Source organism: Syngnathus typhle, linkage group LG12, assembly GCF_033458585.1.
Source record: "Syngnathus typhle isolate RoL2023-S1 ecotype Sweden linkage group LG12, RoL_Styp_1.0, whole genome shotgun sequence".
In the NCBI taxonomy this organism is placed as follows: Eukaryota; Metazoa; Chordata; class Actinopteri; order Syngnathiformes; family Syngnathidae; genus Syngnathus; species Syngnathus typhle.
Window position 1 is genome coordinate 8,804,134 of NC_083749.1, and position 26,696 is coordinate 8,830,829.

Here is a 26,696-nt window from a genome sequence, read left to right on the forward strand (position 1 = left end):
TTTACAAGTACCGGAAGTGTATGTGTGGCATACACAATAAAAGCTTAACCACGACAACGCTGTTTTTAGTGGGTGACGTCTGGTCACCCTAATCGGGTGTGTTCATACACGGTGCAACAAAAATGAATAAAAATAAAACACAAATATTTTCAGCAGCACTTTTTAATTATCTAAAGCAATAACAGGCTGATGTATATTTAAATGTATTGTAGTCCACTGTAATATACACAATTTTACTATAAACAGCACTATAATATAGGGTAAATGTAATCCAGTAATGACCAAGATATGACCACGCATGTTCAAAATTGAGTATATACATAATTTAAAGGAAAAACAGTTTTTGATTACGTTTCGTCAGGATTCCGTTACTTTTATACATGGCCTGCTGCTACATATTATGGTGTGTCCTCGCTGCATAACTGCACTATTGTTTTCACAAGTATAGGGGGTGCACCGTTCCTGGAGGTACTGCAATACCAGGTCGATGCGTGGAGTGGACGGAGCAAGCCCCTATTCCATCTCCCTGTTCCAGAAATCAATTTAATATATGGTCCCCGGATAGGGGACGTATCAGATATTAAACTGATAAGAACAGATACTACACTTGATCTTAGCCAAAAGGCCGAGAAGCGATAACACACATACCAAAACGGGGCCGAGGTCATGTCCAGCACTACAACCTTAAGTGAGAGTGACAAACGTCACCTCACGCAAAGAACACATATTTACACGCGAAGACATTTTAAGTGAAACAAGGGCAGTTGTGCCGTTTTGGGGCCTATAAAAACAAATAAATATTGAGTCACTGTTGGGTTCTTCAAATCACGTGATCTATGGTGGTCCAATGAAAAAGCACCATGAAAGTTATCTTTATTAAAAGACCACCATAGATACAATGTTATTTGACACTCAATGTTATTTGACACTCAAAGAACCCAATTACAAGTGTTCACGAATATTACAAACACACGGTGACTTGTAATAGGACAATTCTGTTGCTTCGCATGCTACAAATGAAAAGAATGTTCGGCTATAGCTCGCTGGTCACGTGATCCAGCGACATATAGTCTGTTATCTCGTTTAATCGCGTGAAGACAGATGATGCCATTTGTAGAAGTTTACAAATAAATTATCATCAAGAAAAAGACAGTTTAGCTATTTTAACGATGTTTGACGATAATGACCAGTCAGTTTATTCCAGACGCCAAATCACACTACTTCCTGTTTCCTGTTAAGTGAAATGTTATTAAGAGCGACACCATTGCGGTGGAGGCGAAATACACTCGCAACTCGTTTTCACATATGCTGTAGGATAATAAATAGCGTACATATTTGTTATCAAATGTCAGTTTAAGTTATATCAGTGTGACTAGCGCACGTACGATGTTAATAATGGTAATTAGGGTGGGCCCTAAATGGTGATTGTCATTAGCTTACCTGTTTGGTAGAAAGTGACGTATATCTTTTTTTTTTTTTTTAATTTTGAAATTCCCCCCGGACATTATTTTTTGTCTCAAAAGTAGGACATGTCCGGGGAAAAGAGGACGTCTGGTCACCCTATTTTAGGCACCCCTATTCAGTTACAGTCCACCCAAATATTGACTGCAAATATATATTTTTTTCCAAACTCAGAATACATGTTGACTAGAATGAAATAGTCTTTTATTTGACCAAAAATTAAAAATAGGCTAATTAAATTTGCGTTTTTACTGCATGTTAAATTTGGAGGTAGCAGACAGCCGCTGAAAAGCCAAAATCAAGATAGACATCACCTTACCAGCTCTTTGTTTACTCCTTTTGCATTAATTGTAAAGATTAAATATCAACCCCAGGTGAGCTGAATATAGAAACTACGGATGGGTGAAGACATGTCAGGTTGATTATGGGATAATAAATAATGCCACAAGAGCTAGACAAATTCAACAGTTTATAATTGCCGTATGAATAATCATCAATATTGGTAATATAAAAAAAAAACAGCCACATGGAGGCATTTTTAAAACAAAATACACAAATTATGCTAAAAATAATGGAACAATAAAGCAATTGCTGTCTGAATAACTGATCATCAATATTGGTAATTAAAAAATAAAAAACAGCCACATGGAGGCATTTTAAAACCAAAATACACAAATTATGCTGAAAATAATGGAACAATAAAGCAGAGTTCAGGAAATAACTTTATTAATCAATAATTGTTTGTACATATTTCAAGATGACAAGACCTGGAAAAGCAGAACCACACAGGTACAGGAATAAATAAATGAGTTGTCAGTGCCCCTCCATTGAAAGCATTATATAGTTCAACAATGTAAATGCTAGCAACAAAGATGTTCTGACAAACGTGCCATGATGCACTAGGTGGATTCACAATAAAGCATAAGCAATATAAAAGAGAGAGAAGGATCTGCAACTCTCTTCTCAGCATTTAAGATAAAAACAGATCACCCTACCCCTAACTTTTAACAACAGAATATTTGACCTCTATGGTAGGTGTAAAAAGCGTCAACACTAACTGTGTTTCATGTCAATGTGTCATGGTTTCTCAACGTCTCTAAATGATTAAACTCACAAAGCTTTTTCTGCAGTAAGTAATTTGCAATTTGTGATAACTCATCCCAATCTCCGTGTGACAAATAGGTAAAAAAATTCATGGTTCACAAGGCCTATTTGAGTTGAGCAAACTGAACCTTTGAGTCCAATGAATGAAAAAAGGAAATGTGCTTAAGAAGACACCCGCAAAGTTGGATCCAATGTACTTATAGTGAAGATGGAGATATGTAAAAGCCAATAATGTTCACGTTCATGCAGTCGACAATGTTTAAAAACTCCCATAAATTATGCCAGTACTATGAACGCAATCGTTTAAAACACGCATTAAGTAAAGACTATATTATAAATATGGAAACACTTGCAAAAATAGTTTGGAAAACTGTAGTAGCCAAAACACATACAAAGGATTATAGCTGTAGCTTCCCCTGCTGTCAAGGAAGATCGATTGATTCCTGTAAACACGTGATTGCGAAATTGGTTAACGCTTAATGTTTTAGATAGTCTCCCATTAGACCCCAATGGTGCTTTTTTTTCGGGCTGGAATATTATCAGCAGGGTTCAGAAGATCATTGTTTAAAAAAAACAGCAAAAAAACACCACCACCATATGGTGCATTCAACTGCCATACACAAAAGATGAAGAAAGCGTCCGTGGGGATTACTGCATACATAAAAACCAATCATCTCAGACAATTTCCATCAAAGGATTAAATTGATGTTGAGGTGTGCAACATCAAACAAGAAAAATATACAAAGCGAGTCCATATACAACACACCTTGGTCTCTCACAAAGTGAGTGTTGCGGATGGGTGGTCTTCCGCCGCTAAAACTATATCCACTTCTACAGGTTCGATGAGACCGTCCTGGCTTTTTGGGCTATCTTTGACAGACTGAGGATGATCGTTTGGAGTGGAGTCAGTGGCCAATGGTGGCTGTGGTGACAGATCAGCTTTAGCTGCACAAACCACCGTAGTTTGTTCGCCGTCACCTTCCTGTACTGCTAATTCTATTTCGTTAATAGCACTCTTAATCGCCGCTTCCTCCTTATCGTCTTCCTGTTTCTTGTTTCCTACCAACTGCTGGAGCATTGACTGTGGTGATTTCTTCTCTTGTGGAGATTTTAAGGGGACATCCTCCACTAAAGGAGTGACTTGGCTCATCTCCTCATGCACTACATCCTCCAGTGTGATGGAGCTCAATGTTGGTACTGAGCTGTTGGACACGTCGCTTTTGGCTTCTTCTGGTAGTACCACTTCCATCACTGGATTGATCAGATCTCTGATTTCCTCCACACTATCTGGAGATTTTGGGTCCTTGCACTCATTGCCCTGTGCCTGCTCCTCTGTATCATTGGACTGTACGGTATCTTCTTCGGGGATAAGCTCCACCCCTGGAACTTCCAAACAGGACTCATAGGGTAGAGGTACTCCATCGAGCTGGATCATGGACACGACTTGCTTGCGTCTTTTTCCGGAATCTCCGTCAAAATCACCACTACCACTTAGAGAAACCTCTGGTTGACCGTTGCCAAATTTGGTGGACCAGTCCACTGGAGGATTTTCGCCAAGAGCGTGGAGGTCAGGGTCACTGTTGGTCATTACAATACTGTCCCTGTAGAGATTGTGCCTCCTCTGGACCGCAGCTTCCTTCACAGCTATACATAGGAAAAGAATGCAGAGTCACAAATAACATTCATGGCAAGTCTTTAAGGCTGGATTTACACTTCAAGGATGTCAATTCAAATGTTTTTTTTTTTTTTAAATCAAATAAAAATCTGATAGATGTGGGATATCTGCCAATGTGACAAGGCTGAACGATTTTGACAAATAATTGGATTACCCTTAATATTTTGATTCAATATACTATTAATTCTTCAACGCCAATTTGCCTTGTCATTTTTGAACAAACAAAACCAATTCATGAATCAGTATTATAATAAAGAATATCAGCTTTACAATACATATACTGGTTTTACAGGTTAGGCTTATCGTAAAATAAAGACAAATGAACCATGAATTAAAATACAATGACTTCACTATGACGTCACACAAATCTGACAAGTGTGGTGTTAACTAAAATCAACAAGTCATAAATGAGATTACAATAATGCGAACAAATCTGTGGCTTTATCAATTTTTATGTTTCATAAAACATAACGTGAATAGATAAATAATATATAAATGAAATAAAGTGAGTGAGTGGCTGATATTAAGCACTTTTTTTTAAATTAGTCATGTTTTAAAATTCGCATTTGGATGTGGATTTAAATTTCAGCCCTAATAAAATGCAAGACACTTTATAGTAATAGATAGCCGTCTGCGTTTGCATACAATAAAAATACTCTGATAATCTAAATCAAAGCAAAAATGTTCACATTAAAATATAATTATTGTAAATTAGATATAATTAAATAATAATAAAAACAAATCGGTATCATTGAATTGTAAAAAAAAAATGTGACTGTGGCAAACAAAATCATGAAAGGGTCACACTAGAATCTTTAGCATTTAATATATAAAGTCAACATCTGTATTCTTATTATTGTTTACTTCCATGTTCTTACTGCCCAGTGTTGCTAATATGTAATTTTAGGTTTCCGGATGAAGGTTATTTAATGTTTTCAATGGATGTAACGGTGACATTTTGAAAACATGTCACTTGAAATGAAAAACTGGGAACTTTGACCTGTCGTGTAAATCCAGCAAGTCATTTGGTGATTTTCCTAACTACAACTACACATTTCATTTATCAATCTTCTTTCCTTTTTCCTTACCCATCATTATGTCCTTCGTGACAGACTGCAGCACCACCTCCTCAAATATATTTTCCACAAGAAGGAAAGGGGAGAAATCCGCAAAGATGAGCTCTTTAAAACGTGGAAGCTCCTGTGAAGGAAGTGGACACAGATTCTTCTATTTAATTTCAGCATCATTCAATAAAAGCCTGCTGTGTCTAATATTCTCCATTGGGACCATTATATATCTCATTATTACTAGTCCATTCCAGTCCAGTCAACTCTTACTTTGGGCTCCACATCACCCAATTGCAGCGCACACATCCGTAGACGAAGAATCATCTGCATTCACACTCACACCTACGGGTAATTTGGCATTGTCAATCGGGATTAGGATGCGGGAGGAAACCCGGAGGAAACCCGGAGGAAACCCGGAGGAAACGGACGCAAGCACGCAAACTCCACACAGAAAGGCTGCAGCCGGAATTGAACCCAACACCAACTGTGAGGCTACGTGTGAACCACTACCTTATAGTATATTATTGTAAATAGTATTGTTTCAATGCTGGTTTAATAGCACTAACTATCAAATCTTGAATTTAATTGCAAGAAATGGTATCTATAAAGCATTTAATTTGAAAAAAAAAGTATCTCTAAAGCAATACATGGTTAGCAGCATTAAAGCTTAAAGTGATTGAGGCCTAATAGAAGGAAGATCGTTTAGTTATCTCTCCTATGCCTGTCACCATCAACACGATTAAATGGAATACAAATATTTCAGGAGTAGAAAAAACATTAATTGCTGTGTGAAATCATTTTTGAAGCCTGCCGGCATCATAACTGAATTGGTGCTACGTTCATCAAATTGAATTGACTTGAGGATGTAGCAGTTGAGTCATGACACTCTTGATAATATAATGTAGTATACAACAAGCAAAATAGAAAGACAATCCATTGTAAAAATAGAGTGCAGTATTTACGGGAGCGCAAGACGGTGCGAGCTGCTGCAGCATGTAGGGGATTATGATCTGGAGCAGAGCCTCTCTGAAGAACTTCTTGCGTACTGTGCTGCTGTCGTAATCATACTTCTGTAGGGAGAGACGAGTAACAGACTGCGATACCATCTTTTTCTTCTCAATGCAGCTCATCACTATGAAAGCTCTTTTTCAACAATCTGTTACACTGTAGGATGTCTGTATTCGTTCGTGTCAGTTTACCTTCAGCACCCTGTCCTGACACCCTTGGATGATTTTGCACATGTCATTTTCTCCCTGGCCAGCTAAAGACTGTTGCAGCAGCTGCTCGAAGGTGTGTACTGCATTGTCCATTTGCTGTTAAAACAGGAAAACCCCCACAAGTATTTCAGTGGTTTAAAATGTCATGCGCCATCACTAAGAGGCAACTGTGAAGATTTTCTCAGCCAACCAACAGGTTTGCCGCTGTCAGCCACACTGACGCTGTATTGACTAGGTATTGACAAGCTGTGAACATTCCATGGAGAAAGGCAGCTTGGATTCTCACCTCCCTCATGAGGATTTGAGCCCTGCTGACAAACACAGACGGGCTCGACACTTCGAACCTTTGCTGTAGTCCCTCCAGGTTTAGCTCCTCCACGTTGTCATAGCAACTCTTCATTTTGACTGGGTGGAAGGCAAGCATAGAGAGCCTCTCCATATGCTGAGAAGAAATATAGACACAGCATGACACAGAGCATAAAAGCAACAAATGTGCCCTGACCAAATCATGACTAACCTCTCCCAGTCTTTCTTTGTCTCCTCCATTTAACAAGTTCTTGCTGATATCCACCACCTCCCTGAAGAAAACATCCCTGACCTCAGCAAACCCTCGACTGGTAGGCTCCATTAGGGCCTCTAAGATGGAGTTGATGTAAGGTTGGACACTCCTTTTCAGGAGAGACTCAGCTTTGGGTAACACCAGGGCTGCAAATAGCCGCGCCACACAAAAGAAAACAAGTAAACATCATTTGCTTACCTGAACAAGGCCACGGGAACTGGTTAGTACTTTTCTTTGTGACATTTAACGCTATGGTGTGACAAATGCTAAAGCTTCAAGTTTTTCAAATTCAATCCGTAATATAACACTGACAAGGTTTATAAATTGTTTTATATACGTATTGCTTCGGTCATGGCTCCAAGGCCTTTGAAAACGTCTGTGAAAATTGCGCAACATCTATGATTGGGGTCTCGACGGGACGGCTGATTTGGATGTGAAGTGATTGTACCGATTTAATCATTATGGGGTGGTGTGTTGAATCAAGATTGGTTTTTATGTTGATTTCCTGAAAAGTAGTGGCTTTGGTAGACCTAAGAAAATAACAGTGACGCTCTCCAATTACTGATGCCTCTCAAATAGGAAAAATGCAAACATTTTTGTTACGTTGCATTAAACTCCCACTGTCTGCATTTTGCTCAGGTCCAAATGATATTACTTAAAAACACATCTTTTTCCAGTCTGCAGACTAGCCATCTCCCCGTGCTTAGGATCAATGATGCAAGAAATCCACCACGTTATCTCACTAATACACACATGACAACAGCCAATGAAGCATTAACTAGAGCCTGGCAAAGTCAGGTTACACAGCATAGTTAGCACCAACTGATTTATATCATTATACTCGTCCGGTATGTTGTTTTGTCATTAAAAAAAACCCAGCATGTGAAGTTATAGAGAGGATTGGGGGGCTCAGTGAATTGAGTTACCTCGAATCTTACTGCTGACATGTTCTTTAGATGTTATGACCTGGTCCATGTCAGTTCTCAGCCTGGTGTCCAGCTGAACCTTCTGAGCATTACAGGTGTCAAGAAGAGTATCATACTCATTGGTGGTCTGGGCCAAAACTTGCCTGTAAACTGCATCAGAGATCTACAAAAAACATTATTATGACAATAATAAGCAATGTTATCACTCTTTCATTGTGGTTGCGCAACATTGTAATAATCTCACGGGAACTCACAAACATCCAATCTCTCTGCCTTTGTTGCATCTTTCCTTTCAGACGAGGACCAATTGCATTTCTCAGTTCAGGATGGAGACCTTCCATCACTAGGTTTGCCAGAATCTGGACATAGGACAAACATTTAGAGTTAAGTGATGATGGCTGAATAACCCAAATGCTTCAATTGCAGCAATCATTTTGAAGATAGCCTTCCAAGCCTTTTTTTTTGGCTTGAGGTATGTGTGGGGAGCGGGGCAGCCTCAATGAAACCAAAATACACACTTTTACAGAAAAATGCTTTCTGAATATGCTTCGGTATGTCCATCTGCAGTATTGGCAAATAATGTTATATAGTTCAAAAAGAACAATGGCCAAAGTGAAATATTAACTTGTTTATAATATTCCTTTGTTTACTTTGTGTGCTCACCCATTCTCTATTATTTGCCTTTTATAATGTCAGAGAACTGAACAGTAGCATGTCGAGAGAACTAATTGATGTGCAGAATATTTAATCAACACACGTGAACGTGGATCTGAATTTTTGCATATTGATCACATTTTGTAACAAAAGAAACGGTTGAAGAACAGACAAGTTGATTTGAGTAAGTCATTAGGAAACAAATGTTGTATTTTCATAGTCTGTAATACTGATTTGTATTACAAAAAGTATTTGAGTGGGGTTAACATGCCTACTCAGAAGCACTAAACTAAATTTGTTACTTACCAAAACCTAAAAACTAAGAACATCTTACCAAGCAGGAAATTTTGTTTGTATGACAAGAAACAGTACATACAGTGTGTTTGGTAGAACACACAATCTTTTCTAAACCTGTACAGTCTATCTATCAGCAGCACATAGCTAAACTTAAAACACAGCATTACTTAAAGCCACAGAACATGCAATAAGCAAGGGAAAGGTGACAGCAATGAGCACAGGGTGATTCAGGAGCTCTCTTAGAAAACTGAAAGGGACTCATTGAAAAGAGAGACCCACTTCATAATATGCGTGTGACCTTTTACATGCTGTTAAATCAGATATCTTCTACATCCATGTGTTCATGCATTCTTGTCTTACTATTATTGCTGAAGTGGCACATGAAGAAGAAAATGCCTTCTTTTTTTTTGTATGGCCAAAACATTTGTATTTATATTTTAATACAGTTTTATGTGTCATTTGAGGTGAACAAGGCCAGGGGCGAGGGTGATAGGTTGAGAAATGGCATTCAGTATCAATTAGACTTGGGTGTGGTAAAATGGGAGTAATTTATTTAATGAGTTTTTAAACACTTTTTCTCCGGGCACTCCGGTTTCCTCCCACATCCCAAAAACATGCTTGGTAGGCCGATTGAAGACTCCAAATTGTCCCTAGGTGTGAGTGCGAGTGTAAATGGTTGTTTGTCTCTGTTTGCCCTGCGATTGGCTGGCCACCGGTTCAGGGTGTCCCCCGCCTACTGCCCGATGACAGCTGAGATAGGCTCCAGCACGACCCGCGACCCCCGTGGGGACTAAGCGGTTCAGAAAATGGATGGATGAGTTTTTATATACTTGCTACAAGGATTATATTTCTTCAAGGTGAAAGGAGAAAAATCAGACTTCAGTAAGAAGACTGATTGCAGTGTAACTTACTAATCCTTCTATTTTCTATTCAGTGATCCTAGCATACAGTTTTCAAACTTTGGTAATGTACGTGTTTAAGCCCTTAAGGAGGCAGGCAGAATGAATAATTAAAAGCCAGCCAAGCGCAGGGTTAGGTCATCAAAGTAGAAAGAGAGCGCCTAACCTGTGGAGGAGTTCCACACATCATGTCCCAGGTCCCATAATGTCCTTTGGCTTGTCTATGAAGTCTCACACTGTCAGTGAAGGCTGGCGTCTGAACAGTGCAGTCCTCGGGGAGACCTGAGTATGGTAGGGAAGAGGGTCGTTGTGTATGTGAAGAAAATTGCATCAACCAATACAAGAAGGCGAAAACCAAATATCATCACAGTAGGACAAATAGGATTCCTTTGGTGTGATTGCATTGATGATTTCCAGTTGTGACTATTTATTGCAGACCCCTGTTTAAACATCAGGTTTTTGAGACATGAAAAACTAAGATAATTTATTTATTTTTAACTTTATAAAGGAGGAAGTACAACTAAACAACTGAAATCCTGTGTTTGCCCATGTATATCTGCGGTAACATGGCCTTTATGCAAAATTGCCAAAACATTAAATCTTTGTTTCATTCATTCATTCACTCAAAAAAATGCTGGAATAATAGTCAGGTTTGGCAGCCTGGAAAAAAACCCAAAGACAAAAAAACAATTAAAACAGCTCATCTCCCAATTAACGTTAGTTGAGAGACAGCAGATTAGTTATTTCTGAACACAGCCAGGTCCCAGGTATAAAAGGGTGTGCACACTTAAGCAACCACCTTACTTCTTGAAAAGATGAATAAAAACATTTTCATGTATTTATTGTGGCGTGAGAGAATGTCTATAATTGCATTCTGGCTGTGAATTGCATTTAGTACCTGGCCATTTGTAGAATTTTCTATAGGAGATGACAAAGATGAATCTTTGCGTCTCAAGAGTCTAAACAACCATATGTTTGCCATATTCCTCAAAAGAGGAAGATTCTTTTTTTGTTTGTGACAGAAGTCACATGGTTACTGACACAACCACCCAAGTGACAGGAACGTCAGGAGCTGTGCTAAAACAGCAAGATTGCTGTATTTTTAGGAAGTTACTTACTGTCATGTGATTATGTTGATATGATGAGCGAGATTGAACTGGCTTTAATGTAAAAAAACAACAACAAAGCCATCAAGACCACAGGATATAAAACTCGGAGCCAGACATTGATAATTACTTTGTGATTAGTAGCTCACCTTTATTGAAATTATTCTCTTTAAATAAGATCTTGTGTAAGATGACGTAAGAAGAGCTAACATTTTTATTTTTGGCAAATTGCTCTTATGATTCTGTTTTGTCACTTGTCACTTAAAACTTTACCTCAAACTATGAACAAGCCAGTGTTGTGATTCCAGGTCTTTGACTTAGAGGAGGCTGACAAAGTCAGGAAGTGAGTGAGGAATTGTTGGTAGGAGGGGGCAGTGTGAGCCAGACAGGAAGTTGCCCCTCCCTGATAATTTTGCAGTGATGGGTGAAAGGGGCCAGTGGACGATGATCTTGGGTAAATTTTACATGTAAATGCTAGACTGAGACTTAGAAGAATAAATCAGACATGTTGCCAGGTCTACGCCTTTAAATACCAGCGAAAATGGGGGTGGGATGCCAGGGGGGGGCGTAATAATTGAAAACTTTGCCCTACTTGACCTTCTGAACCTGGGAAAATAGCTGATGATGTGTGAAGTTGAGGCAGGAAGAGGAAACAGAAACATTTGAAGTTTCGCTCTAACTTAAGGAAACATGCGCCACAGTTGACTTTGTGAAAGCCCAATTTATTGCTTTGTGACAAATTGAGACGGTATCCAAATTGTGAGGTACGTGATGCACAGGTACAGGTCGACCTGTTTTAGCTCAGTCTTTATAAAGTTTGATTGGTTTAACAAGCTGTAACAAAAAAATTCAAATATTATCTTTGGTTATGCTTTGGTTCATAATTATGGTTGCAAATGGAGTATCATAAGTATTGACGTAGGATTCTTTAATCCCAATCCTGTGTTTTTTCTTATTCCTGACAAGCCATGTCTTTTTACATCTAATAATCTTTTTGGTCCCCATGCCAAACAGTTTAACCACTAGACTATACAGTTCCTCTGCAGTGACTGTGTGTACACTGTGTATAAATAGAACATGTGGCAGCACTTACCACGGCATAAATTTGGAGGTATTTCCCTACTTGCCGGGCTCACTGCACTCTATTTGATCTATTTAACAAAAAATTCCCAGGCCTTCAAAGTCACTAGACAACGGCCTTATCTAAGCTTATCTAAGATTATCTAAACAATCAATTCAAGGCTTTAAAGTATTTGTACATACATGTGAAACTTAGTTTGATAAACTTTACATTATTATATATTTTTTGTGTTCATAGAGGTGTTTCTGATATTTATCTCTTCAAGTGTAGGTAAATAAATCAACCATATGATTTTGAGGATCTGTTAGCATGACAAAGTACACTGCTGTACTATACTGCAATAATACCATAGATCAGGGGTCAGTAATTGTGATCATCTAGGTCCGATGTCCTTCATGTTTTATCAAATGGTTCAAATAATACCTCATGAGTCTAAAAATGATCTATACATAAAATGATATGAACCGAGCCCATATGCTGTACAAACGTGGACAAAATTCTCGATACCCCTATCTTAGGAAATGAATTACTCACAACCAAAACAAACAGATGTTTCCAGACAGCATGTTTCGACACCAAAAGAATTTATGGCTTATAGACGGCCACTTGAGAAAAGTCTAATGTCTTGCTGGTAGTCATTCTTGTATGTTATTAGTTGTGTGTTTTGGATTAATATTTTGTTGGAAGACCTTAGAGCTTTGACAGAGACCAATGTTTTTGGCACATTTCTCGACAGACAGAATGCCTTGATAGTCTTGAGATTGCATTGTACTGTGCACAGATTCAAGGAGGTCTGTTCCAGAAAAAGCCAAGCATACCCAGAACATAACTGAGCCTCCTCCATGTTTTACAGTAAAGACAATGTCTTGTTTCTTATTATTTTTTAATTTTATGTCTGTGAACACAGAATTTGTTGGGCCTTGCCAAAAAGCTCCCGTTTTAGTATATACACAGTACCGTAATTTTCGGACTATAAGTCGCGTGTTTTTTCATAGTTAGGGTGGGGGGGGGTTGACTTATACTCAGGAGCGACTTATATACATATATATGTTTTTTTTTCACTTTTTTGGGCATTTTATGGCTGGTGCGACTTATACTCCGGTGCGACTTATAGTCCGAAAATTACGGTACATCATACATCCAAAGTAAATGCTCTTCGACGTTTTGTCGTTATGAATTGTGGCAAATTCCAGTCTTGCTTTTTTTTTTATAATTTGCATACAGCAAAATGGCTGCCCAAGCCCACCCACCTTGTCACCGGCTAGCCACCGCCACACCACCCCACAACTGTCGGCCTATGCAGGGAAGGTTCTCATGTGGTACACGCTCGACTGCGCTCAAGCCAGCCAAGTCAAGCTAGCTTCCACAACAGTTGTTCATATCACGCAATGCCCACTTAAGGGCCAACCCAAAATAAAGATTGGGAATAATAATCCGTTTGATTATATTTTAGAGCCCATTGAGTCTTTTTATTTCATTAACAGAGGGGTACCAAAATTGTGTCTAGATGTTACTGAGATGCAGTGGTCTTTATACAAATACTGTACATTAAAATGCTTTACATGTATTCGGATATCTGTATGCAAAGGCACAAGGAAAGCAAGTATGTTTAAATAGCAGAAGGGGGAGAAGTGTTGGCTGTAATTGATGGTGTTCTGGAGGCCCGTGGGAACTCATAGGTGCCTCTAACTGCAAATATGAGACCCTGGTTCATCAGAGTTGAGACCAAACTATTTCATGTTGGTCTCAGAGAAAAGTCATATTTAAAGGTTAGCAACGTAACGCATGAGTAAATGAGATCTCCAAAACACATCGTACTTAACATATCTAGTTACACAAGTGCCGTTTTTATATGCAAAACCTTTTTTTTTTCTACAATATAGGGCAAACTCAGTTAAACCTTTTTACAATTTGCCCTTTCTTTCCTGATAATTCAGAAAGCCCCATACTTTAATGATGTGTACAATATGATCAATTCAAAATCCTTTTTTGGTACTTGTACGTGCTCTCTACCATGAGTCTACTGCCAAGGCGCACATTTAGGTCAGCTCATGGTTTAATTCTGTGGTGTACATTCATAGTGACACATAAACCCCAGCTTTCCGGGCGATGAGGTCACTGTTGAGCAGAAATGATTTACATGGCACTGTGCAAATCATTAAGGCCTCTAGTGTATTTGAGTTATTTTTAACTCATTAAGCATCCCAGTCGTTTTTTTGTATTCAGCTGACAACTGCCCTGCATAAACAGTTTTTGCTTACTCATGTGGTCTGTAGCTGTTAATTGATTCCCTATGAAGAATTCACTCACTCGTGCATCATGTATGATAGCTTTGGAAAAGCTGTGCCGAATGTTTTGCTACAAAATTAGTGTGTGTGAAAACTGAGACTACACAGCCAGTGCTAGAGCTTGGATTTATTTCATTACCAACGTCAATGTTGCCCTACTATACGCTTTTGCCTCATCTGCAATAAAAGAGGCAAGGTTTGGATTGTAAAATTTGATGTTCCCTTGAAGAAAACAGGGTGCACTGAGCTAATCAAAACACATTTTTAAATTGCCTGCATAGAGGGCAGGTGTCATATCCGTAAAGCAATTTTATGACCTCCGGGAAAAGTCTCTTTTTCTGTAAAATGACAAAGGTGAGACTGGGCTTGTTAACGTGTAGCCATGAACGTCATCAATTCACAGTGATGCAATTAACCTCTGCATGCCATTGCTATCGTGAAAGACCAACACTGTCTGGGTTCCTCATGACATGTTCTTGAAACCCAGGCTCACAGATGGAATGTAAATCAGGAACTAAGTGAGCATGCCCAAACACGTGTTAAGAAGTAAAAGGTTGAACAAGGCTGGGTCCAGGCAGGGACTGGTTTTCTTTTTTGGCCAAAATGTATGCACTAGTTGTTCTTCTTGTTCTTCTAACACGTTTACACCCTACGTCTGGTTTGGGGATAGGAATGCATCAATATGGCGTAAGGAAAATTCCACTTTTCGGGATGCTTTCAGGTATGTGTATTTAAAGTCAACGTTAATTCCTCCCTAACCAAATTGGGCTATTCTGAAATTGTTAGAATTTTAAAAGAAAAATGCCACATAACTCGTTTCAGCACTTGGGGTATGTACCCAACTGCATATGCAAATATTGAGATAAGATTATGAAGTGGAAAACCCCCCAACACATTTTCCTTCTATTTCTTGCATCATTTGAAGCTAAAAGATAACCATTTACTAAATAAGAATTAAGTTTTCACTGTAACCTTTGGCACACATCAAGATCTATTCTAATAAGTTAAATATTAGCTACTATGAAGAAAGCCTTTGAGCGTTGATCGGAATCGCTGGTTGGTGTTAAGGTGTGTCTTCACAGCTCCATGCATGTACAGTAAAACCTCATGCTTGTATACAGTGCTCAACATAAATGAATACTATACCCTTTACACAACAAACATCTATATCGTGTCTGTTATGATTAGACTAACTTGACTAACGATGAGTTTTTGTGAATTAGGTTACTTAATTGCTAGATTTTCATTGGTGTGTGTACTACTGCAGTCAGTGTGTTGCATTATTATCAAATTAGTTTCTGCTAGAAGAAAAATACTGAGAGCAAGTATTGTGTAGTATCCCAACTGCATCAGGACTACATGCCATCGAGAGGATGCCGGAAGGATAGATGAATGTCTTGTTCCCCCAAATTGCTCTGGCAATGCGACCACATGCTAAATAAAGATTTCACTAATTAGTGCCAATTTCACACCAGCATTTTTTAGCTTTTTGTTTGCACCCCCTAAAACTGTGTGCGGCTGGTGTTGGTGAATGAGATGTTGTTTATCTATGATGTTGCAAAGTGCTCATTTGTATATTGGTGGGCAATTACCTCAATTGAATAAAATGCACATACCAATGGGGCACCAAAATGCATTTTGCTTGGCACCGTGGAAAAAATCGTTGGAGATCACAATTTTTTTTTTTTAAGAAAATGTATTATTTACTATCCCTCTAAGATTAAGTATTAGCTTGGGAATAGGTTTTATAAATAATAAATGAGCGCAGACTTTTAAGTACCACGTTGTGTTGGCACTAATAAAATTCTTCATAATTACAAGGCACTAAGTATTCTGAACTTAAGTTGACCAAAGTGCCATCATTGCTGATGTCCATCTTATAATTTATGGCACATTTAATTTAAATAAATAAAATTTTAAAAAAAGCCTCAGTACTCCATTTTAACTTCTTTTTTCCACTGCTGGACATAGCCATAGTCCATGACCAATGTGCCATCACTGCTGATGTCCAGCTTATAATTTATGACATATTTAATTAAAAACAAAACAAAACAAAAAAACCCCCTCAGTACTCCATTTTAACGTCTTTTTTCCATTGCTGGACATACCCATAGAAGTTCTGGTTCTGAGCATAGACTCCACTCCCTCTTTCCTTTACAACAACAGTGTGGCAGCCAGCTAGAGATTCCTTTTTAGCAAAGCATGCATCACTAACTGATTGTAAACCACTTTCATTCCAAGAACAACAGTACAAAGGCAGCTTCTAACATTGTTAAACTGAGACATCGCCTAACTTTGTTTCCTAATTCTGTTAAGAGGACAAAGTGAGAGCAACATCAGCCATTTTCTTCACTCTGTGACCATAACCGCAACACAGAAATATTAGGAACTTTGACCGGTGTCCTGTCCACAAACTCAAACCTCTCATGTTTGTCACAAAGTGTTTCTGACATTTTTATAACACAAGCATATGATAGGCAGTAGATCAAAGGCAAGTACTGTTTACCTTACCTCACGTGGACATTTTTAATTACTACTTGTGCATGACTGTAATATTCAGTTGTCAAAAATATAGACTTTACAAGCGTCACACTCATTTTTGAGTTTGAAAGACTTTCACTTACTGTATTTACCGCACCATAAGGCGCTTTGGGTTAATCCATCAAAATCCTCATCTTCTGTATCCAAATTAAACAGTTGAGCAAGTTTGCCATTAATCATACCAAGTTCATGTGTTTCGTCTCTTCCGCTACTAGTGGCAATTGTCTTTGTCTGTTATTTATCCATTTGGCACTTGTTTCTTGAATTCTTGCACTTTGTACGTTGCTGTGTCAAGTAAATTTCCCCGCTGTGGGATGAATAAAGGTCTACCATGATCATTAAATTTCTTTGCTTTCAAAAACTCTAGTTACTTTGGAGAGCAGGTTCATTGTCCATCCTGTGATGCTACATGAGCAGATAATATTGGACGGAACACACCAAAATTCCTTTTGCCAGTGGTCACGTCATCAATAAACAGAAGGGAACCAGTTCCATTTTCAGCCATTCTTGCCCAAGCCAGTATTACCCTTGCCATGCTTCACTATTGAGGTCCTATGTTTTGGTTCATGGCCAATTACTTCTCCATACGCATTTTCCCATTACTCTAGTGGAAGTGGATCTTTGCCTCAATTGTCCACAGGATGTTCTTCAAGAACCACAAAAGGGTTTCTTTGAGAGGTTTGGCAAAACTCTAATATGGCTTTCCTATTTTTGACACTCACCAATGGTTTACATCTCACGGGGAACTTTTCAGTCTCATGATGTCTTCTCCTGCTTGTTGTCTTTGACTCACAAACATCTACTTCCTGGAGAATGTTCTTGAGTTAGTCAACATCTTTGAAGGGTTTTTTTTTCTTTACCAGTGTTATCCACTATCTTCCAGGTCTTTTGTTGTTGCTAAAATCACCAGTGTCTTCTCTTTTTTCCCATAGGTGGTTACAGTACATTTTAATTTGAGAGTGCTAACGGTGTCATGTGCATGTTTGAACAATGACATTTTTCTGGTTTTTCCTTACCATTGTTACAGTGCCGGACGCAGTCTTGCAAGACGGCATGCCACTTCTGCTGCTCCTTCTCAGTCATTACACAGAAGTAATGATGGCGGGCGTACGGGTGCCATAGGATGAGTGGGAACTGTGTTGCACACCTGATAAAAGGACTGCTGCCCAATTTGGCTTTGACATCTAAAACGAGGTACACAACAAAATAATTAAGAAATTGGCAAATAGCATGCCGTCACTGTTTAGTTAATGATTTATCATAGACGCAGGTTTTGTACAGCAATTGTTCCAACTACGTAGCTATGCTATTACTAGCACTAAAGGAACGAGATGATTGTCGGTCTCCTATGTACCTGGAAGGCTGGTGTTAATCAGTTCAATGTAATCCTCAATGGACGTCAGGGCCTTGTAGCCAGCACAGTTGATGGTTATTTTGGGATGTAGACTCCGCTCATGTGCCTGTTGAAATAAAAAAAAAAAAAAAAAGAATAAACAATTACATATGGTAATGACCAAGCTCAAATTAGATGAAGTTGCAAGAAAAGTGAACCCACTGATTTGCTCTCATACAGGTTGATGCTATAGTTGTTCGGCACTGATACAAAACGATTTCTCCATTTGCGATTCTCCTCTAGGTACTGGAACAAATTCCCTGAAAAGATTGAACGGCCAGCCAAAGGATCCTGAAATAAAAAAGAAGAAAAGCTTAAACATGTTTTTTCTTGCCCTAAAAGCTTTTACCCCATAGTCTTGGTTGGGTAGAAGGAAGGGGAGGGGAGAAGATTGGGATGGTTCTACACAAAATAAATTTATGTTTTTCTTTTCACTTGAATTAAATCAACCTAAATTGTTGGTTTTGTCATTTCCAATATATAGTTATATGTACATTCTCTATTTTCTGACAGAAAACCTTTCTGCATGCTGGTGACTGATGAAATTGTCAAGATTTCCTTTTTGTATACAAGAATCAGTACAACAAAAAGACAATAGATACAGCTTTTAGGTTGTCTTTGATTTTTTAATACTGTATGAGTAGGTGATGTCACGGGGACACACACTTGTCCTTCAAATTATGAGGAATTAAACACTACAAGAGAATTCCAACAACTCGGATTATGTGTGAAATGTGCACCACTTTCTACTGCATGAAAAGCATGCATGACAAAACACCAAAATGATGATTAAAAAAAGTGCTGTTTTAAAGAGAGATCACTACTGAAGGTAATCTTTCTACCCGTTTCATGGTTTCTGCATTTTCAAAATTAATTGCATTTACTTATTAAAAGCTAAAAAAAAAAAACCACCTTACTCACCCCATGTGAAAAGGTACTTAGTAAAAGGACTGCATACTTCACTGCATTATTCGTAAAAATAGCATGATTTTATATATAAAATAAAAAATAAAAAACATCAGGCCAACAGCCAATTATGGTGTTGGCAGTTTGATGGACAGAGGCTACTTTTTGGATTGAGGACTTGGATGGCTGTTATAATTATTAGAATGAGTTCTGTCACATTTTTCTGTCAGGGTCTTTTTTGATAAATCACCCGGCAACTCGTTTTTTGTTCCTCATCTTCATATAAAAAAAGAAAATCTCAAGATAGTTAGTGTGGCTTATGAGTCACGCTGCTGAGCAAGGACATACTTGCTTTATCATCTGGACTAATTTGACGTATTATTTTTTTATGCAAGTTCCACGTAAAAGACATTTTATATTCTTGAAATTATTAACAAATCACATCAGTGTTAAAAGTATACAGTGGAATATTTTACAATTTAGAAACACCTAAAAAATATCTGTCAGGACTTCGACCGACTAAAGCAGTCTTAAGTATTTACTTTTGGCTTTGTTGTGATGTTGTGTATTATCATGTGTGCAAAGGTAATATGATTGTTTATGTTTACGAGTTAGTATCTCACAGAGGTAAACCTATTTTTTTCATTTGACAATTGGGTTTGCATACATTTCTATCACTTTAAATGGGAAAAGCATTGCAGTGTTGCAACTCATGTAGACAAACAACTACCAAACTCAGTATATTCTTTCTCCCCTGCAAAGAACGGCTAATATTGTTGTACTGAACAGATAAGAGAGGAGCTGAGTTTCCAGCACACTATATCCGTCGGTCTGCTATTGTACCCCTGTTGGGCAAGGGACACAACCAGAATGGGGATCACAATTATAGGACAAGGGGGTGACAAAAATGTGTTTAATTATGTAATTGTTTTATGATTTTACAACATACAATAGTTCAGTGCATTTTTGTCTCTAAAACAATTTTTTTTTAAAAATCTTGAGGTTTTGGGTAGCAAGCTGGAAAAAATTAATAGCATTTCGATTCATTTTGAGGTAGGAGCATGGTCAAGGAAAAAAATAATTATGTATCCGAAGCTATCACTGAAAATAATATGGAATCTGTCAAGGTTTCACACAACTACAAATTAAGCATTAAGATTTATGTAAAGGCAGAATTTTCAACATGTCTCTTGCAATGTGTGTATATGACAATTTCTATATGCTGGGAAACATTGTGCAGAATATAGTATGTAATCACAGGATAATAAAGAGTTCATCTGCGTAGTGTTGGAACAACATTACACTCATGAGGGAATGCTGTTTAACTGCATAGCCTTTAATTAGCCTGGTTGTTAGAGGCTTTCCTTGCGGTTATGACAGAAAACTGCTTTACAAACTTGCCTTTCTGTGGAGCAACTGTGATTGAGGCCCACCACCTCCTTCTATCTCGTAGCGGACGCAGTTGAAGAGAGCGACGGTGTACTGTTGCTTATAGACTTCACTGAACTGTCTCATCACATCTCCAGTCTTCGCTGCAGGTGAAAACAGACACACAAACATACAGTGGGGAATGTAAAAGACTGACAACGCATCAACAGACAGTATGAGGGTACTGCAAATGTTTTTTCAATACTGGATTCGTTTTAACTAAGTTAAAAAAAAAAAAAAGGTATTATCAAACCTCTCAAGCATTTTTTGCATGTTGGCTTGTTTGAATCTATTATAGCTCCAGTTTAGGGTGACCTGACGTCCTCTTTTTCCTGGACATGTCCTACTTTTGAGACCGAAAAAAATGTCCGGAGGGAATTTCAAAATTGTCCGGGATTTTGTTTTTTGACTGCCGCCGCCCACTCCAGCACTTTCACCATCAGACTCATCGTTAGTTGCAGTTCCAATTATTCCACAGGCCATATATATACATATATATATATATTATCATAAAAGTGAGTAGACCCCTCTCATTTCTGCAATGTTTAAATTATATCTTGTCATGGGACAACACTACAGAAATGACACTTTGAGACAATGTTAAGTCGTCACTGTAGAGCTTGGATAGCAAAGTAAATGTGGCACTTCCAGTTGCAGACTCACTGCAGGGTCTATTTTGTATTTAATCCACACATAGGGCGGACCGCATTATAGGGCGCATGTATGGCATGACTTACGGTTAAAAAAAAAAAAACGTCACAGGAGCAAGACAGTGAGTTCGGTTGTGCTTTATTCTATTGTTTAACCATGTACTCTACTGTAGTCACATTATTGTTAATCAATATTCATACGCAAATCAGTCCAAGTTCTCAACTTCTGTATCCAAATTAAACAGTTGGGCAAGTTCGCCATTAAACATGCCAAGTTCCCTCGTCATTGTCTCGTCGTTGTCACGGTGCTCTTCGGCAATGATCCCAGCTTTCCAGGAAGCTTGAATAGTGCCTCATAAGCATGTCTCTTTGTCTATGCCATTTTAGAGGGTCCTAATGCTGTTTTCTTTGCACAAGAGATAGCATTTATTTATCTATGGCGGCGGAAGTACATGCTCAACGTGTTACGTACAGTCCTCTAATTGTTTTTTTGCCCCGATCTATGTAAAAGGTAACGTCTTGCGTTTTTTTTTGAGAAAATTAAAGACTTAAGTGCGCCTTATGGTGCGGAAAATACGGTAATAGTCATTGTCAGTTGCAGACCTGATTTAAAGCAGTGTCTTCCTCTATAGATCAATCAAAACCCATTAGTTTCCATTCTTGTATAATGGTCTCCCCACTATCTGACCTAGTTCTACTCCTCCTAATTCTTTTTCCTCAACACTCCGTCCAAGAAAATATCGGAGGGGATGTGCGTCTTTCCCACGTTCCGGTGCTGGAAAAGTGAGTCGACGTATTTGGCTCTGTCGGCAGCAGACAGTGTTGACTGTGATATGTTTATGGACGGGACAAAAGGAAAAAGGGAGTTGACCTGAAGTTGGAGAGCAGGAAGCAAAGCGCTGACATGGTAGCACTGATGTGACAAGAATGTGTCAAAGAAAAAAAGTGAAACCAGAACTTAATAAATGCATCGTGTGTTTTTATATTTAGTACGGTCAAAATATTCAAAGACTATATGGCTCAAAAAAGATTTGAGAATGACACAAATAGCTCTCAGGGAAGGTTATTTTTGTTCCAATGGGTGTGTGTTGTGTAGTTCAAGGGGACCAGTCTAGGTGCATTTTGTTACCGAGATGAAAATACTATACTGGGATACTGCTTATGTGGTCTAAAGACTATCCATATCCTGAAAAAGGTTTGAGAACACTAAGTCTATGTATTATTACTCACCCAAAACTGTAATAACTCTGTATTTTCCACTAGTTGCCCTTTTTGTAAAACATTCCAGGTATAGGGAACCAATGCCACAGAAATGATGATGATAAAATGAGTCATTTATTCTGTGTAGTTCATTCTTTTTTATATACATGTCTTTTTTTCTTCAGAAAGTGTCTGGTCCATATAAGAAGGAGAGCAAAAACATTTCTTTCATTCAGGTGAGTTGTGGCCATTGGGAATTTCACGAGACTACTAAATGGTTGGTTTATTTACGCCTGGCAGCTTTTACCCATAAGAGTCGGCAGGCTGCCTTAGAAATGTAAACTGACAGAACCATAACCAACTCTGACCTTGTTGGTTACACAATGACCAATATGAATTGAAAATCATAGCTTTCGTGAAGCTAGGTGTTGTTTTGGTGTTAACCATTTGACACAATACAGTCTTAAATATTGTAATACACTTGGTAACGTGTACCTTACATTTGTATATTATTCAAAACCAACCAAGGACCTTTTTCTTGTTTGGTGGTAACTTTGCATGTATCCCTAGGACTGAATTCTGCTATTCGAACTTTCTGATGACAACGTTATGAGCTAACATGCGAGTGTGTTGCAAGTGTTTTGTGGGGTCATGGGAGGATCATCCTGTGACAATGTGATTCGACAGCAAGAACAAATGAATGAATCACCCAAGTTGTTTGGAATGATTTAAACTCCAAATCAGTGTTTTATCTGCCCAGCATATACATTTCATGGCTAAAAATCATGTTTTAGGTATATTTTGGCCACGCACAAACACACGAAAAAAAGAAATCCTGTGTCATATCTGGAGCATCGACTTTGTGATCATTCATCATGCACAAACAATGGTAGCGCAAATCAAGATGCAAATGGTTCCATTAAAAACTAACACCAAATCAGAATTTAGGTGAGACTGAATCATAGCAGTGTCATGCGTACTAGTGTCGCGAAGCTTAGCTGAGCGAAGGGGATCAATCTTCAAGATTGCTACTGGCCTGCCCTTTTTATGGCGCTTCTGATACATTGCACAGCTCATGCTCCCTTCCACTCCCTTCTCTCGTCCACAGACAGTCAAAAACATAACACTTTAATTAATTTTGTCTTAACCCTTATTTTCTGGGGGTACATAACATTTTAGTCGATCCCTTCAATTCACGGGGTATCGAGAAATGACCAGCCAGCGAATAGCAAAAGGCAATGTATAATTGATGCCCATTTAACTGCACGTCCCTGCTCTCTTACACACAAAATAATTACCATTTTCATAGTGATCACACAGTAATGTGCCCTTAGGAGTTACCATACACACCATATGGAGTCAAAAAGGCAGCGCAAAAGTTAAGCAAAGAGTAAGGAGTGGGTGGTGGTGGTGGTGGTTTAAAGGGTCAAATTGTAGATTTCTCTTCTTCTTAAAACATTATTTTATTATCTACATTCATTTATAATTTGCATTTTTTTGTAATCTGAGACAAAACGCATCTGCACACACAAATACATCAAATGAATTCTCATTCCACGCCACATCACAATGGCATCTAAAAATACTCATGGAAACAAACATTTGCAGGTTGTCAAATGCCAAAGAGAAAAGGGTGCTGAAACTCCAAACCATTAACGCGAATCAGAATCATACATTAACGGTGTCAGTCCTCTCAAATGGATGTCAAAAGTTCCATCTTACAGTATGTATAGTTTGTCTGGCTCCTAGATCAACTTCCAGTAAAGGCAACGCCTTTTGACCATCAACAACAAATGTCACCTGAGACAATCTATTCACAGTTGGATGAAAACCAAGAAAAAACATAATACGGGGGTCTGACATAATTTGGTCCCAAAGTCAATTAGTGTGAATCAAATGGGTTGATTGCTGTTATTTTTATGAGATGCATAAAAACAGTTTGTGAGGATCAACAAGATCTGGGCAGCAAATTAGATTCGTAGAAGTCATAATTACAAAACCTGTTTAAGCCATTAGAGAGCGTGCAATTGTGTTCAGTATTTCTGAGAGCCCATCGTTGGGTTCAGTGCCACAACAGATACCTCAGACCAGTTTTTTTTATTTTATTTTATTTGCTTCAATATATTTTACATTCAGTACACAGTATGTAAAATGGATGCATGCAAGGTCAACTGATTGAACTCATTTTCTTCTCATCTCTTTGTCCATGCATTTTCAGGTTGAAAGGTGTGTTTTTTCACTGAACAGCTAAACATCGGTCTACTGACAATTTTCACTTTTCTATTCACAAAAGCATGCACTATCAAGTATTGTTTTTTGAAACTAAAAGCGGGTCATTCCGATACAATCATACATTATGGGAGATGTTTACTAATACACGTCGTTCATTGGTCGACGAGATTCACCTTTGCGGCACCTGATGATGCATGACTGGAATTTACATTAAATACTGACACTATTTTCTTAGCTTGAGGTATTCCGACCATATAGTCCAAGGTCTCCATTGCTCTGACACTTCTGAAAATAAATTTTATGGTGACCTTCAGTCACCTGCTGAGAGGTAAATACAGGAGATGCTCATTCCTCATCTATTGCTGTTTTTTTTTAGCAATGAGCGTGGCTCTTTCTGACTAATTCACTGCAGTGTGGTTTTTGCAGTTTTCTGTTTTGTCCAGCCTTGCAAAACTGAGCCAAGTTGAGTGCCAGAGAAGAGGAAAAGTAGTGTCAAGGCAAAAACGGCCTATATGTTGGTATGAGCACAATTCACGAGATTCAAGAGATTGTGAATGTGGGCACTCATCCAGAAAGGAGTCAGCCTGCCATGTGAAGGTCAGCTTTGTGTAGTAGTCCCCAAATGTCATCCTGTAGCTTGCCTTTGAAAATGCAGAATTCAATAATTTTTCAACAGCTTCGAGTCCACATAGCATCATGTTTCACGTATTCTGTCGAGTAACCGATGTCCTCATATGTCTAGCGGTTATATCAGGGGTGTCAAACTCGTTTTTTTCGCGGACCGCATTGTAGTCACAGCTTCTTTCAGAGGGCCATTATGATTGTCAACCCAAATAAATGTATGATGACCTCATATTATATACAGTAAAAGCTACAAAACAAACTGACAAGTCGTTTTCAAACCAGACGAGTAAAAACTGGTCAAATATTGAAAAAAAAGAGGATATTATTAAAAGTGAAGGCAATTTGCAATTCTAGTAATGACACAAATTTGATGCACAATTTGTCTTCGCGGGCCACATAAAATGGTGTGGCGGGCCGTATCTGGCCCCCGGGCCTTGCGTTTGACACTCGTGGGTTATATCTACTAGACATACGAACGACTCCTATCTACGGTACACAGTTAAAAAAATGACGAGCAAAATGAGCCTTTGCCCAGCTCGCTCTTTTCAGTGGAGAGTGTTTAGATAGAAGTCAAGACACCGGCCTCGACACGTCTCCTCTGCGCAATCTACGGATCCACACGTCAGTGGGAGGCTGGAGGAATCTGAGACTCAAATACATAGCAGCCACTACCAATTTATACAAACATACTCGCTTTTGGGAAAACCTACTTATTATGTCTGGGAAGAGGGCCAGCAGCTCATTGGGCAAAACAACTCTTTCCTAAGCTTGAGTAGAATACTCCGCTGTGATCAAATGGGATGTTTTTCTACTGACGCGGGGTAAAGTGGTGGTGGGTGACACTTGCGAGCAATTATGTCGATTCCCTCGTCAACTAATGATTGTTATTGATAATCTATTTTGGGCGGCATAATATGAGCAAAAGTAATTAAATAAGTAACGAAGAAACCGGTGCATTTGTGTTTTGAGATATTTGACATTGCTTATGGGTTACACTGTACAGCGACGAGCAACGGCAGGACTAATTGCTGGCAAATAAAATGCGACTCAAACCAAAATGTCGTTCCAGTTTGGGCTTTGTGCCAAATTAGAGGGTGTTGTTGAGGCACACCCTCCTCTCATACCTGTAATCATCTCCCGCTTGCCTTCATCCAGGTGAGAGGAAACCACGTCCCCCATGGTTGCAGTAGAACCTCCAAGACTCGATCACAATCCGAACTGGTTGCAGGGGTGTAAATTCCGGTGCGAGTGCAACTAGATTCCCAAATCGTAACACAATTATTCGGCCTAAGCCCGAAGGCGAAAGCTAAAACGTCTTCACGAGAGAGTCGCGAAGCTTCGGCGCTGCTGCGGCTGCTGTTTCCGCTCGTTTTGTTCCGAGCACTGGG

The 26,696-nt window shown here is 38.7% G+C and overlaps 1 protein-coding gene and 1 non-coding gene across 2 annotated transcripts; both read right to left on the reverse strand.

The window, feature by feature from the left end:
• Nucleotides 1–446: 446 nt before the first annotated feature.
• On the reverse strand, nt 447–637 carry LOC133164549 (U2 spliceosomal RNA). Its single transcript, XR_009717044.1, has one exon. It is a non-coding gene; the product is annotated as a U2 spliceosomal RNA (small nuclear RNA).
• Nucleotides 638–2,165: 1,528 nt separating this feature from the next.
• LOC133163364 (protein Niban 2-like) lies at nt 2,166–26,689 on the reverse strand. Its single transcript, XM_061293170.1, has 14 exons — nt 26,433–26,689; nt 20,576–20,706; nt 18,431–18,559; nt 18,230–18,335; nt 17,892–18,059; nt 10,026–10,141; nt 8,264–8,368; nt 8,010–8,172; nt 7,042–7,229; nt 6,811–6,966; nt 6,507–6,620; nt 6,270–6,377; nt 5,329–5,440; nt 2,166–4,209 (listed from the first exon to the last, which is right to left on the reverse strand). The coding sequence occupies exons 1-14, from the start codon at nt 26,485–26,487 to the stop codon at nt 3,341–3,343; spliced, it is 2,520 nt and encodes an 839-aa protein (XP_061149154.1). The 5' UTR covers nt 26,488–26,689; the 3' UTR covers nt 2,166–3,340.
• Nucleotides 26,690–26,696: the final 7 nt, after the last annotated feature.